This window comes from Mustela putorius, unplaced genomic scaffold, assembly GCF_011764305.1.
Source record: "Mustela putorius furo isolate JIRA1106 unplaced genomic scaffold, ASM1176430v1.1 tig00003867_pilon_pilon_pilon, whole genome shotgun sequence".
NCBI classification, from domain to species: domain Eukaryota; kingdom Metazoa; phylum Chordata; class Mammalia; order Carnivora; family Mustelidae; genus Mustela; species Mustela putorius.
This window is the reverse complement of record NW_025422019.1, coordinates 15080144-15094153: the sequence shown is the minus strand read 5'-3', so window position 1 is coordinate 15094153 and position 14010 is coordinate 15080144. Positions and strand designations below refer to the sequence as shown.

General features: G+C 37.5%; 1 protein-coding gene across 5 annotated transcripts in view; it reads left to right on the top strand.

Moving 5' to 3' along the window:
• The window catches only part of NCKAP5 (NCK associated protein 5), a 971589-nt gene that overhangs the window by 348001 nt on the left and 609578 nt on the right, over window positions 1-14010 (top strand). For all 5 annotated transcript variants that reach the window (XM_045066496.1, XM_045066499.1, XM_045066498.1 and 2 more), the window contains one exon: window positions 2385-2458. In XM_045066496.1, coding sequence (XP_044922431.1) covers window positions 2385-2458 — 74 coding nt within the window. The remainder of the gene's footprint in view (window positions 1-2384; window positions 2459-14010) is intronic.

The following is a 14010-nucleotide window of genomic DNA, read 5'->3' as shown; positions in this document are numbered from 1 at the left end:
TCCAAAGATCTTATCTGCAGTCCTCACACTTTTCAGCTTCATCCTCTGCCTTGAGCTGAGAAAAGTCAACAAAATAACAAATCCATTGGTTTTAGTCCAAACAGTTTTCCAGAGCTTGTTCATGATTTGGCCCTGCTTAGCTCACCAGTTGTATTCTAGACGCCACACTCCAGTCACTCTGGGCCTAGCCTCACTAGCTTCCTTTCTGTTCCTCAAGTACCGCATATTGGAGTCTTTGCAGAAGCTATTTCCTTTCCCTCATCCCTCTTTTCTCTATATGCTTACCTCCTTTTTCTTTTCCAGGTCTTAGCTTAATATCATTTGCCCAGGGTCTCCATCCAACCACCTTCTGTAAGGATCGTGACCCTTCCTCATTTAGATTCTCTCGTCCCTCCTGTTTCCTTCATAGCATATCAGCACTCAGGAGTCCGTGTGTTCATTTGTTACATCTTTGTCTGCAGACTATAAGCTCTTTGAGAGCAGGAACTTTTGCCCTCTTGGTTATTACTCTGTGAAGGAAATTTAGAATAGCATTTGGAGTATAATACATTTTGAAAAGCAATTAAATAAAGAATAGATGAATGACTTTGAGATTTATGCATTTGTTTCTAATTGGAAACAGTGTTTAAAAATGTTGATGGATGTATTTGAAAAGTAATGTCTTTGATAACTTTGAGGGTTCTTAATCTTCTTTAAATTGTGATCAGAAAGAATACTCAGTACCATACATACAAACTATTATAATTTTCTGCATTAACAGATTTCTGCTTTCATTTTGATATGACTAATGGTCTTTTTTATATAATTAACTTGAAGAAGAATATTATTTAATAAGAATAAAACTCTTCAGCTAATTATCTGCAACAACCTTATGCCATTAGAGAACAGCAGTTTTAGCTAGGTAAAGATATGGTGTGCTGTTTAGCCTAATTGAAATATTATAGAAAGTAAAAAAAAAAAAAAAGGTAAATGGGTCGATCCAGGTCTAGAAACTCAGGAAAGGACTTTTTCCAAAGTATCAGCTCAATTCTTACTGTGTGTTTTCCACGATCCCCCATTATAAGGGATATACACTTTTAGGAGCAAGCGATTATATACAGCACTCAATGAAAACAAATCTATTTCAGAATGAATCAGTATTAATCAAATTTCCTGGTTTATCTCAAATCCATAAGAAACAAAACGGTAACTTTCATGGGCACCTTTAACACTGAAACCATTGTACCCTAGTCCATCTAAGGCAGATGTACTAGAGACACAGGACTGTGGGCTAGATGTTCAAATAGAAAGTAGAAGAAGCATCGGGTTCAGGAGGAAATCAATCATGAAAAATTTTACACATTGTATTTTGCTCCATAATCAGCAACTGAAGCTGTTGCATATGAACCTCATTTGCAGAAATCACTAATTTTAAAAAATTGTATTTAATAACCTATGGACTTCTATAAATCTATGTTAAAAGGTATTCCTTATGTTTCAGAAATGTTTCTTAAAAATACGGTTTGATTGGCAAAAATTTACACATTTAAAAAAATATACCTTGCTTTCATAGCTTCCTAGAAGCCAGGTTCTTTTTCTATAAGACAAAAACAAAAACCCAAACCAAACCAAACAAAAAAACCCACAAACCCCCAAAACAAAGTAGACTATGTTTTTATATAAGGAAATACAGGAAAATGGACACATTTCATCCATGTAAACAATGTGCCCAGTGAATATATCAAGCATTTTATATAGTTCAAAAGTAGCATTTTTACTAGTAAGCAAATATCCTAAGATCACTGTAATCAAGACCTGTCTTGCCTTTTTTATTTTTATTTTCTAAGGTCAGCAGCAACACTGGCTTGTTCGCTTTCTTGCTTATTTATTTATCAATTTACCCCTCTATTTATTTATTTATTTTGAGAGAGAGAGCTCACAAGTATGAGGCTGGCTGGGCAGAGGGAGAGAGAGAATCCTCAAGGAGACTCCCTGCTGAGCACAGAGCCCTCCGTGGGGCTTGATCTCAGGATCCTGAGATCATGACCTGAGCCAAAATCAAGACTCAGCCACTTATGACTGAGCCATCCAGGAGCCCTTGGCTTGCTTATTTTTATATGGTAGAATATACGGACCACAGTGTAGATAACTAGGAAATGTAGCTTTCTTCTGTGAATCAGAGGGTTTTCATGCTGACTCTATAGAACTTCCGGTTCTCTGTTTATAGAATGATCCAAGGACATCTCCAAGGAACTCTGCATATTCGTTACAGATACCCTGATTCCTAGAACTGAGAGGGACCAGGGATTATTTTGTCAAAAAGCTTTCCTGTAAAGATAGGTAGTCTGAATTCTGGCGACGATTGTAATGAGGCTTTATTTGTCTTTGTGTGTCTGCATATGCAGGAATACATGGACTCCAATAAATACATTGAGCATCTTCTAACTCAGCTCGAGGAACAACACAGAAATCTATGGAGGTGAGTGAAATGCATGCCTAGAACTCAGAGCAGCCTTGATTATCTTCCGTGTTGATCACCGAGGCAGGGAGGGGAGTCGGCATACTTTCTCTTCTTGCCCTTAGTGTCAAAACACCTTTGGAAGCAAGTCACCAGAGGCACCTTAGGAACTTGTACTCCTTTAATCAAAGTAAAGCAACAGTGCCAGGAGTTGTCCTTGAGTCAAGGGCCTGCTCAGAGCCAGGAGGATGGTGGAAATCATGACACTTTGTCAAGGTCAAGAAATTAATTTGTCCAAAGCCATATAACTTTCATTGTGGAAACTAGAATCCAATTCTCTGACCCTTGCCTGCTTAAAGATTAAGACTTTTATGTAATTGAAAAGTTGAATACAGCTACTTAAAATGTCTGCTTCTCTTCATATGAATGGAGAGTATTTTAAGAACGCTGTTCTATAGGCCTCTCGTGTTTCATTTTTCGTTCTGTGTGGTGAGTTCTGATGCTCGGTGAAGAAAGGTATGGGAGAACATTGGTGCAGGTAAACTGGATAAAGAGGTTAATATCATAAAAGGCGTATTCTCAAGTGTCTCGTTCCCTCAGGCCTCTCGGGAATTGAGGCTGATTGAAAGGATTGCGTTGTTATTTTCTAGATTGTTAGGGCCCTGGTGCTCATGCTCTGCGTCCATGCTCCAATGGGATCTGCTATTCCTTTTCCTAAATTACTATAGCTCCTGTTATTTGGAACAACTATGCTAGGGTTTAATTACATGATGGCTCACATTGTACCAGAATTGTTTAATGTAATTAGCTTTGTCTCCCCAGGGTCAGTAAGCCCCTGAAGGCCATGATTTCTTAATTCTTGGCAGCATGGAGGAGAGTACTCTCCATGTACCCAGACAGGGTGGGTAAAGCTTTGCTCACCCTGTGGCTTTCTTGCCAACCTTATCCAAATGTATCACCATCAGTCTCTGTACCGGGCTAGGCTGCCCCTTTTTCAGGCATCTTTTTTTTTTTTTTTTAAAGGTTTTATTTATTTGACAGAGAGAGAGAGAGAGATCACAAGTAGGCAGAGAGAGAGAGAGAGGGAAGTAGGCTCCCTGCTGAGCAGAGAGCCCAACGTGGGGCTCGATCCCAGGACCCTGGGATGATGACCAGAGCTGAAGGCAGAGGCTTTAATCCACTGAGCCATCCAGGGCGCCCCTTCAGGCATCTTATAACAAATCCTAATAACCCTGAAATCTGTCCTCTCTGAAGGATTGTAGTTCTTAGTCTTAGTGCCTAATAATTTCATTTGTTTTGTCCTTTGTATTAGTTTCCCTGCTAAAGAACAGATCTGTGCCTATAGCAGTAGACTTTCTATTTCTCTGTATGGAAAAAGTAGGGTATAACAAAAGTAAATAATTTTTAAGTCTGCTTCCTGCTAGCAGACATACAAGTTAATTTTATATACCTCTGTGTGATACTGTTAGATGTGTTTTTGAGAGCTATAAATGGTGTTGGTAAAGTTTTCTTTTGTAAACCAGTGTATTTTATTAATGAAGACAGCCACAATTTATTTATAGTTATGTATCAAGTTATATTTCGCATAGATCTCCTCCAAGGTGCAAAATGTTATTTAACTGAATTATATAATTTACTTCCAACTCTTTATATAGAATATTTGGTTTTCCAAATATTATCTTTTGAAAGAAAAAGTATACACAAAAAATGATGAATACCATCTGAAGAAAGAAATTAGACTTTAATTTGGTCAGTAAGCATGTCTTATATACATCCTTGGGGAGGAGTAGAGTTCCATGGGTCTTTGAACCAAAAAAACCTGCATGGAAAAGAATGTTTTCCTTCTTTGATAAGGTAGCTAATAAAAACCTTTTGGTCTTCTTGGATTGGATTAAATGAAAATATAATTTCAGGCATAGGCTTAACCTAACATAAAGTAAGAGCTCAGAGCTTTGTGTGCTATCACTTCTATTTTTCTTCAGAAATAGAATTATTGCTGCTGAAGAAGCAAAGGCTTATACATAGTGGCAGAGGATCTAATAAAAAATCTTCATTTGAATAACAATAAAGGGCAATAATGACATTTGAATAGTCAGAAAAACTATCAGGGAGAAGACGGAAATGGGTCTTATTGAAAAGAAAATGAAAATCAATAGTAGCAAATTTATACACTATTTATTGAATCATGAAATTATCCCTGATTATATTTTATAAACAGATCTTGGCTGACTTGAAGTAGTAGACTTTTTGATGGTTAGTACAATGTCATAACTGCAATTCTAGCCAAATTACTTTTGGGTGAAAGCTATGCCAGTGAGCCTACAGTGAGCAGTGTGGAGAAATTCTTACTGGTTATGATTAAATTTTTAAAGTACTTTCTTAAATTAGGGACAATCTATGATGTGTAGAGGCTTATAGGAATAGCATGTCATGTACTCAAGCACAATTGGATTGTCTGAAGTTAAATAAACGTTCCCATAAGACAGTATAAACTTTTTTTCTGATTTGTATTATGCCTTTGATTTGTAGTTGCTACAATTTTCATGGAGTGGGCTATTATCATTGCTACTAGGCTTAACTGATGGTCTTTCATTTATATTTCAACCTACATATAACTTAGATAAATCCTGAATACTTAGATTTCTAAAAATAATTTTATTCAGCATTAATTTATGGCTACCATGTTTGAGGATTGATCAAATGCATGATAGACACATGGCATACTATTGCTACTTGCTTAATAATGAAAGACTGGGACCAATGAAGATTTGTTATAAGATTAGATACAAAAAATAAGTCTTTCCTTTTTTTCATGGAGGTGGCTACTACTCTTTAATAGGTTGTAGTTGTATCTTATAACATAAACATCTGCAGTGACACAAATACATTGTCCTAATTATACTCTTAGAATAACTGGTTATTTTGGTGCCTTGTTTAGTATTCTACTGAAATAGACCTATAATATTTCTCTGGTTTTCAAATTGCAAAGGAATTTGAAGCTCAAATATAGCTATCTAGCAATGAGCAGTCATTTAGCTCAAAAAAGACTTTTTGACACCAACAGAAAACTCTCATGTGAATTCATCTGAATAGGTAGAGTCAGAATTTTTAAAACCTAGTGTAGTAGGACTTGAGCACAAGTCTGGGTGGGTCTTCTTTGCTCAGTATCTCCATGTTTGATGAAAAAGAAACATTCCCAGTAACAACTAGTTTACTAGTAGTTGTTGAAATGGGAGGCTAAATTTCTGTATGTTCATATGTTTTAGTGTGTATAGTTAAGAATAGGAGAAAAAGGTTTATACCTAATGCTTTTTATATCATCTGCTACCATTTCTGATTTGGCTAAATATATCTGACTGACAAGAGAGATTGTAAAAAAACAGCTACTGAAAAAATCTTTCTTCTAACATTTGATAGAAAATTTTATCCATTCACTGCTTTGGATTAAGAGTTTAGAACAAACACAAACAGTTGGAAGATACACACTGAATTCATGAATATTTATGGTGTTAATGACTCTTCCATATCACATGTGAAATTAAGTGTGAAAAATGGAAGTGGCATAATACTATAGAAATGGAAAGAAGACTGTGAATTTTGGAGCCATGGACTCTTGGCCTGACCTCCCCAAACTGGCCACAGGGATATCATCTCTGGAATGAGTTTCCTTTTCTGTAAAAAGAAGCTATCAGTAAAGCTAGTATTTAAGTTTCCTGAACACTGGGATTATTTGAAACCCATGATGGTTAAGATAAAACATTTCTATAACATGTACAAATACATGTTTAATCTTATTTTTCTCTAATTATGCATCTGGATCATTTTGTAGTATTTAATGCATGTATCATAGAAAGCTTCCAAGAACATAAGTAGAAACCACTAAAATAGCAAAGATACTTAACAGCTGGCTAATAACTCAACCAGACAATATCCAAGTGTTCATTTCAGATTTTCATAGCTTGAATTGGAGACAGTGTTATTGATAGGCTGTACATAAAGAATAAGGTCTACATGGCCAAAATTAAATGACAAGATCTACTGAATACATAGTGCCAACTACTGGCCCACAAATCCCAGATCAGAGTCCCATTTGAAAAGGCTAGGGATTTCAGTCAAGGCACTATTGACATTTGGGGCCAGACCATTCTTTACCTTGGGGGATGGGAATAAGGTTGTCTTGTGCATTTTAGGTTGTTTATCATTATCTTACCCACCACATTCCAGTACCAAACCCTCTGTTGGGACAACCAAAAATGTCTCCAGACATTTTCCGCATGTTTCCCAGAAGTCAGAATCCTCTTTCCTCTCTGCTGAAGACAGTAATCTAAATGATCCATGAGCATTTTCTTAAGCACATTCCAAGAAAAATGAATACCCTGGGTAGCTGTTACAGATTTTTTTTTTCCCAAATCAGTTACCCTGTGGTCAAATTTGAGATATTCTAGGAAAACCCAACTTTTAAAATGTTTGAATTCTAGAACTTCACGGAGTCATTTAAATGGCTAACATGTGCTATGAATATCAAATATGGGATATAAAATAAAACTTTGACTTCTTTTTTTTTTTTTTTAAAGATTTTATTTATTTATTTGACAGAGAGAGATCACAAGTAGGCAGAGAGGCAGGCAGAGAGAGAGGAGGAAGCAGGCTCCCTGCTGAGCAGAGAGCCCGATGTGGGACTCAATCCCAGGACCCTGAGATCATGACCCAAGCCGAAGGCAGCGGCTTAACCCACTGAGCCACCCAGGCGCCCTAAAACTTTGACTTCTTAAAAAAAAAAATCCCATCTTTCTTGCAGCATCTAGTCTGATTAAAGTTCCAAAGAGTGCATTTTGAGAAATAGTGATCTCTCCAGTTCAATAATGGAATATACAAAAACGTGGTTGTAACTATTTCTTCTCTCTTCCTTTACCTCACTGGTACTAGGGTGGGTTCTATAATTAAAGATCAGCTAATAGTTAGGAATCCAGGTTTTAGTAAAAGGGGAATGTAAACATAGGAAAAGACAATTTCTAGTTCAGCGCCATTTTCCCGAGTGGCAGTCTAAACCTCAGTAACAAATTCCAAGTATCTGAACAACTATTGATTACAAGCTATGTTGGCCCGAGTAAAGCATTTAACGTCTTCTTCCTGGAGGGGAAAAGTGATGGTTTCCTACAACCTCAAAGGGAATAAGATGCCTAATTAAAAACCACGGATAGGTCCTTGTTGATATAAGAGCCCCTAAGGCCTATCCCTTACAACAGTAAAGTTATAATTTTAGTGTATCCAAACTTCAAGAAGCCAGTGTTGAATTATAATTGACATACAATGTTACTAGTCTCAGGTATACAACGTAGTGTTTCAACAAATCTGTACATTGCAAAAGGCTCACCACCATAAGGATAGTTACCACTGGTCACCACACATTATTACAATGTTAATGACTATAATCCCTATGCTGTATTTATATACCCTGACTTAGATAGTTTATAAATGAACTTTGTACCTCTTGATCCCTTTAACCTTTTCACCCATCTCCCATCCCTTCTGACAGTCACCATCTTGTTCTCTGCAGGAGGCTGTTTCCAGACTGTTTGGTTTGCTTCATTTTTTAGATTCTACACAGAAGTAAAATTATATGGTATTCATTTTCCTCTGACTTCTCAGTTAGCATACTGCCCTCTAGGTTCACCCATGTTTGGAACAAATGGCAAGATTTCATTATTTTTCTGTGGCTAAATAATATTTCATAGTGTATCTGTGTATGTGTATGTGTGTGTATGTGTCTGTGTAAAATCATATATTATTTATCAATGGACACTTAGGGAAGCTTCCATATTTACTGTTATAAATAATGCTCCAATAAACATAGGGGTGCATATATCTTTTTAAGTTAGCATTTTTGTTTTCCTTGGGTAAATGAAATTCCAGTACCCAATAGTAGAATTACTGGATCATATGGTATTTCTATTTTTAATTGTTTTGAGGAACCTCTATACTGTTTGTACCAGTTTATATTCCTACCAACAGTTTACAAGGGTTTCCATTTCCCCACATTTTCACCAAAATTTGTTATTTCCTTTTGGTTTTAGCTGTTCTGACAGGCATAAGGTGATATCTCATTATGGTTTTGATTTGCATTTCCTTGATGATGAGTGATGCAGAGCATTTTCTCATGTGTCTGTTGGCCATCTATATGTCTTCTTTGGAAAAATTTCCATTTAGATTCTCTGCCTATGTTTAATCAAATTATTTGGGTTTTTTTTTTTGATGTTGAATTGTGTAAGTATTTTTAAAGTATATGTTGGATATTAACCCAGTATCTTATATATCATTTGCAAATATCTTCTATTCAGTGGGTCATTCTTTGTTTTGTGGATGGTTCCTTTGTGGTACAACAGCTTTGTACTTTGGTCAACTCCCAGTAGTTGATTTTTCTTTTGTTCCCCTTGCCGGAAGAGGCATAATCATAAAAATGTTGCTAAGAATGGTGTCTAAGAGACTACTGCCTATGTTTTCTTAGGAGAGTTTTATGACTTCAGATCTCAGATTTAGGTCCTCAAACCATTTTGAGTTTATTTTTGTGTATGGTGTAAGAAAGTGGTTCACTTTCATTCTTTTGCCTGTAGCTGTCCAGTTTTTCCAACATCATTTATTGAAGAGATTGTATACTCTTGCCGTCTTTGTCATAGATTAATTGACCATAAATACATGGGTTTACTTCTGAGATCTCTATCCTCTTCCATTGATCCATCTGTCTGCTTTGTGCCAGTACCATATTTTTTTGATTACTACAACTCTATAGTGTATCTTGAAATCTGAGAGTGGGCTACTTCCAGCTTTGTCATTTCTGAAGATTGCTTTGGCGATTCGGGGTATTTTTGTGCTTCCAAAATTCTTTAAAATAGACTTTTGCATTCTGGCTTATCTGTGATTCTTATTCTAAGGAAAGAGGTAAGGGGAAAAATGGACAAAAATATTTTATTTCCATGATTCAAAATGCTGCTTATCTAAGAGTGAACAATGAAATGAAATGATCCACCTTGCAAATATTCATGTTTTCCATAATTTCAATATATTTACACATTTTGGTGGCAGATGGGGGGCGTGGGCAGAAGTAATTGCCACGACTGCCTAAAATTCATCTCAGTTCTAATCTTGGTTTCAATAAAATGTGAGTGATATTAAAACTGCTTACGGAGAGGCTGGATGCCCTTACTCTGTCTATCCCTGGGAAAAGAAAAGTCGTTTCTTCGTGCGTTATCTAGAAATCTTCTTAGAGTTTAAAATAGAATTAAGAAGCAGAAGCACATATGCCCTGAGAGAAGTCAAGCCCAGGGCTCCTGAAGACTTACCCTCTATGTATCTCGGATTTTCGAATCAAATTATCCAGCCATCTTAAGAATTAGCACATCTCTACCCTCATGGGGTTAATTTATGTAGACTAAGGAGATGCCAAGTATTAAACAGGTTGCTTTTGCTGTAATCATAGACTTCCACTGGGAGATCTTAATTGGCTACAAGTAAGACTGCTCTGCATGAATTCTTAATGGTGGACACCAAATAAAATAAGAACTGTGATTTGTTTTCTAAATCCCTTCAGGAGAAAAAGAGGCTATCTCTGGGGAATAGAATGTGTAGCAAACAGAGAGAGCTCAGTGCTCTGTAATAGCAATAAACACTCTGAAAGCAAACCTCATACTAATGCCAACTCAATAAGAGCACATGGTCTCCCAGCTCTGCACCTCTGTCTCACTCTGCCGGGGTCAAAGGAGATGGGGGCTAGCACGCTTTACATCATCTTCCCCTCCTCTCAACCCTTGGGCTGGATTTCTAAATCATAGCTGGATTCTAGGGCAAGTGTAAGCACAAGGGCCACCCTGGAAACCCATCAATGTCACTTCTCAATTACCCACCAGGGGTTGTTTGAGAGATGCAGACAGTCTCAAAACCCCTGCCGAGATAAGAGTGTTGCCTCTAAGTCATGCCCTCTGCCCAGCATAAGGGAGAATAAATCAGAGCTCTGGAAACTGGGTATTGCCACATGCTTCAACAGTTAGGTCATCCCTGGACCGTGTGCAGGGGGGCTGGTGGGCTGATCCGTATTCCAGAGGATGCTTACTGTAGCCTGATGCTGCTGCTTTAGAGGAACAAGGAAGCATTTAGGTGTCTTAGAGCTCTGAATCCCTGGGTGGAGTGGCATGCTTGTCTTTAAGGTAACTTTTGTTCAGTAGCAGGAAGGTCTAACTGAACTAAGCCCAGAAATTTTATCTGGATTGACGGAACTGGAAGATCTCTCGGGTTTGTAATCAACCTTGTACCTGAGGATTCATCCATATGATAGTTTATTCAGGGCATTCTGCATGTCTAACTACCTAGGGAGATGCCTGCTATTTGAACTCAGGTCTTCTGGGGAGAGGAGGCATCAACAATGCCAGAGTAAAACTCTACATTCATTTTATATACGTGATCTCCCCTTTAAAATCAAATTCATCCACCCTTTAAATTAAAGGATGATGCTAACCCAAAGGTATATTTAGGTCCTGACCTAATAAATACTTTAAATAGGCTCTCTAAAACCTTATGGGTCTCATCCCTTTCTCTTCACTCCAAATGGTGTTTGAAAAAAAAAATTCACTTATATTTGTAAAAATCCTTCTGTGGGACTAGTTGGAGGAATCTATAAAACAAGTTTTAGGAGACTGTACTTCAGAAATCCAGATGACTCTTGAGGAGGGGCAGATCTGAAGGCCTGAGGGCAAAGGAAGAATCAGTTTCTGAATCGATGTGATTTGAACTGCCTCTAAGACTTTTGAGTATAACTGCATGTAAGATGATGAGAAATTCAGCTCGGGAGCTTTTTATAGTTAATAAAGCACAGCATAGATGAAGGCATTAGATCAACCTACAAAGATATACAATTGCCCCCTAAGATAACTGGGGATGCATCCCTACTTTAAAGATGGATTTATTATTGCTGCCATGGGAAGCTTGAGTTGAATCATGTTGTACAAGCAGGTCCCTGGATGCCTTGAAAATAATTATACTTCTCGCTTAAACAGGCTTATGTCCTTCAAGAAAATCCCCCCAAATATTTTACTGTCAATCAGATTTGGGGGTCATCCAGAGATATTTACCCCTATTTAATCTGAAAACATTGGGCTTCAAACACATTTGCTGTTTTTAGGTCCATGCTTATCTTAATAGGATGGCCAGGAAACTAATATGATTTATTTATCTGAAATTAAAATAAAGAGCCTCAAGCGAGAGACATTTTGTAGATTTATTTAGAGTAATAAAGATCCCAAATATTCCCTACTAAGTTGAAAGTAGAAAAACTCCAGCAGGCAACAATATAAATGACCCATTCAATACAAACACATGTGTCGAGGCTGAAGTATACCCACAGTAAGAAATGATAAAGTGCCTTTTTCTGCAGAAGGAAGGTTGAAATGCGTAATTTACCCTGACCTTCTATTTCATTTTAGTTTTAATGGAAAAAAATCGCTAACTTGTTAGAGTTTGAGCATACTTGTGTTTTTGTATGTTTATTTTTTAAGAAATTGATTATTAGGATATAAACTCTATGTATTTCTATATGGGCAACTCTGGAGTTGAAATGGGTGATTTTTTTTTCTTTTTCTTTTTCATTTGCTTACCGCCTCCCCCATTCTTTTTGGCCTTCTGTATTTATTTTTTTAAATATTTATTTATTTGAGGGAAACAGAGAGAGAGTGAGAGAGAGAGAGAGAAGAGCGCAGAAGGTGAAGACAGAGGGAGAGAGAGAATCTCTAGCAGATTCCATGCTCAGCACGGAGCCCTATGCAGGGCTCTATCTTAGGACTCTGCAATCATGACCTGAGCTGAAATCGAGAGCTGACCTCTTAACCAACTGAGCCACCCAGGTGCCCCTTGACCTTCTGTATTTAGAGGCCTGGCAGCAAGCAGGAAGTTCTAGTACCCCACCTCTACCTTCCAATTCTGAGGAAAAGAGGCTGTCTGTGCCTCTTTGAAAAGAGGAAATACAAACTGTAATTTTTTTTTTCCTCTTAGAGGTTGGAACTATAGCACATTGAATACTTTTGAATTACAAATTAGACCTCATACATAAACCAACAAAGAGCTGAGGATGGAAATGTACCCTGGAATCAAAGAATCAGGAATAGGTTGAAATTGTTAAGTAGTTGGTAGAAGCATACTCTTGGGGTCTCAGGGCAGAGAGAACATCTAAGATGAAAGCATCTGTCACAGGGTTGGTCAAGGTTGGCCACCTCTTGCTGGTTTCATGGCCCAGGAGCCCTCTGGAGATTGCTTTTCGGGAACCTGACTGATTTGATGCTCTAGCGTTCACTCTTTACTAAATGCTCACTGATTAAGTATTGTACATTTACTCTCTGTGGAGATAATCCTAGATTTTCACTGGCTGTCACCATGTGCCTGAGAAAGAAAGACCATTTCAGCTCTCAATTCTCCATTACTTCATTAACCCAGTTTTACTAGAAGGGTGATCCCTCACTTAGACCCTAGGGATGCTCTGGTTTTTATTCCCGCCAAGTCCAATTAAGAAAGACAATGCTTCAGTAGAATATTCTAGACATGGAACACCCTGAATGACCACTGTACTGGTTCCACTCAGGTAGTACTCATTCACACATGCTTATTGTCTCACTTTCTCGTGAGGGCCAGTCATATTCCTAGGGTCTGTGACCTGTAGAACCAGGTCTTCTCCTTCCTCCTATCTCTCATAGCACTTAACTTAAGACTTAACATGTCAAACATGAAGCTTCATTTACATCAAAACCAAAGGGACCTTTGGAGGTGTTGTAGTCAGCTCTGTAACTTAGCGACGTAGCCCATTATCGACAGTCACATTGCTTTTCTAGCCATGGAAGGGATTAGTGATGATTTAAGAAGAGAAATTACTAAGGGCTTATGTGTTCATTAGGGATGAGCTCAACTCTGTTTCTAAGTCCAGGTAAGAAAAAAAAGTCAAGAAGTCTACTAAAATGTCATCTGGATCTATGGTGTACAAAGGTTAAAGCGGGCACACATTTTAAAGACAGATACTCTTGGAAAGTTAAAGAAGGGGACACAGTAGATGGGAATGCATTGTTAGTGATAGATATTGGGAAGGGCGCTTGCTTCACTAGACATTTATTGTATGCTTCTTTCAAGATTCAATCATACTGTAAGAAGTTTTAAGTTATGTTATGTCTGTGTGATGGGTGCACAGCCTGGGAAGGGCTCTAAATTGGTATTTCTGCCCCCAATTTTACTCCCTTTAGCTACCAACCGCATCTTGAGCTGCAGATGACCTTATCAATAGAAGCAATGGAAGAATGTCTTGTCATTTTGAAAAAAGAATTAAGAGACCAGGATGGGTTAAAAAAAAAAATCCATGATAAAAATCAATACCTGAAATAACAAGCATTTATTTCTTTTCCACCTTGTGTAAAATGAGTTATAGAAAAATGTTTAGACTCATTGAGTCACTTTTAGAAACAGAATCAGAACTTGATCTGCAAGGCTAGAAATGGGGTGTTTGCAGAGAAGGTTGTTAAGCATTTCATTAGGATAGACAGACCCTTTCA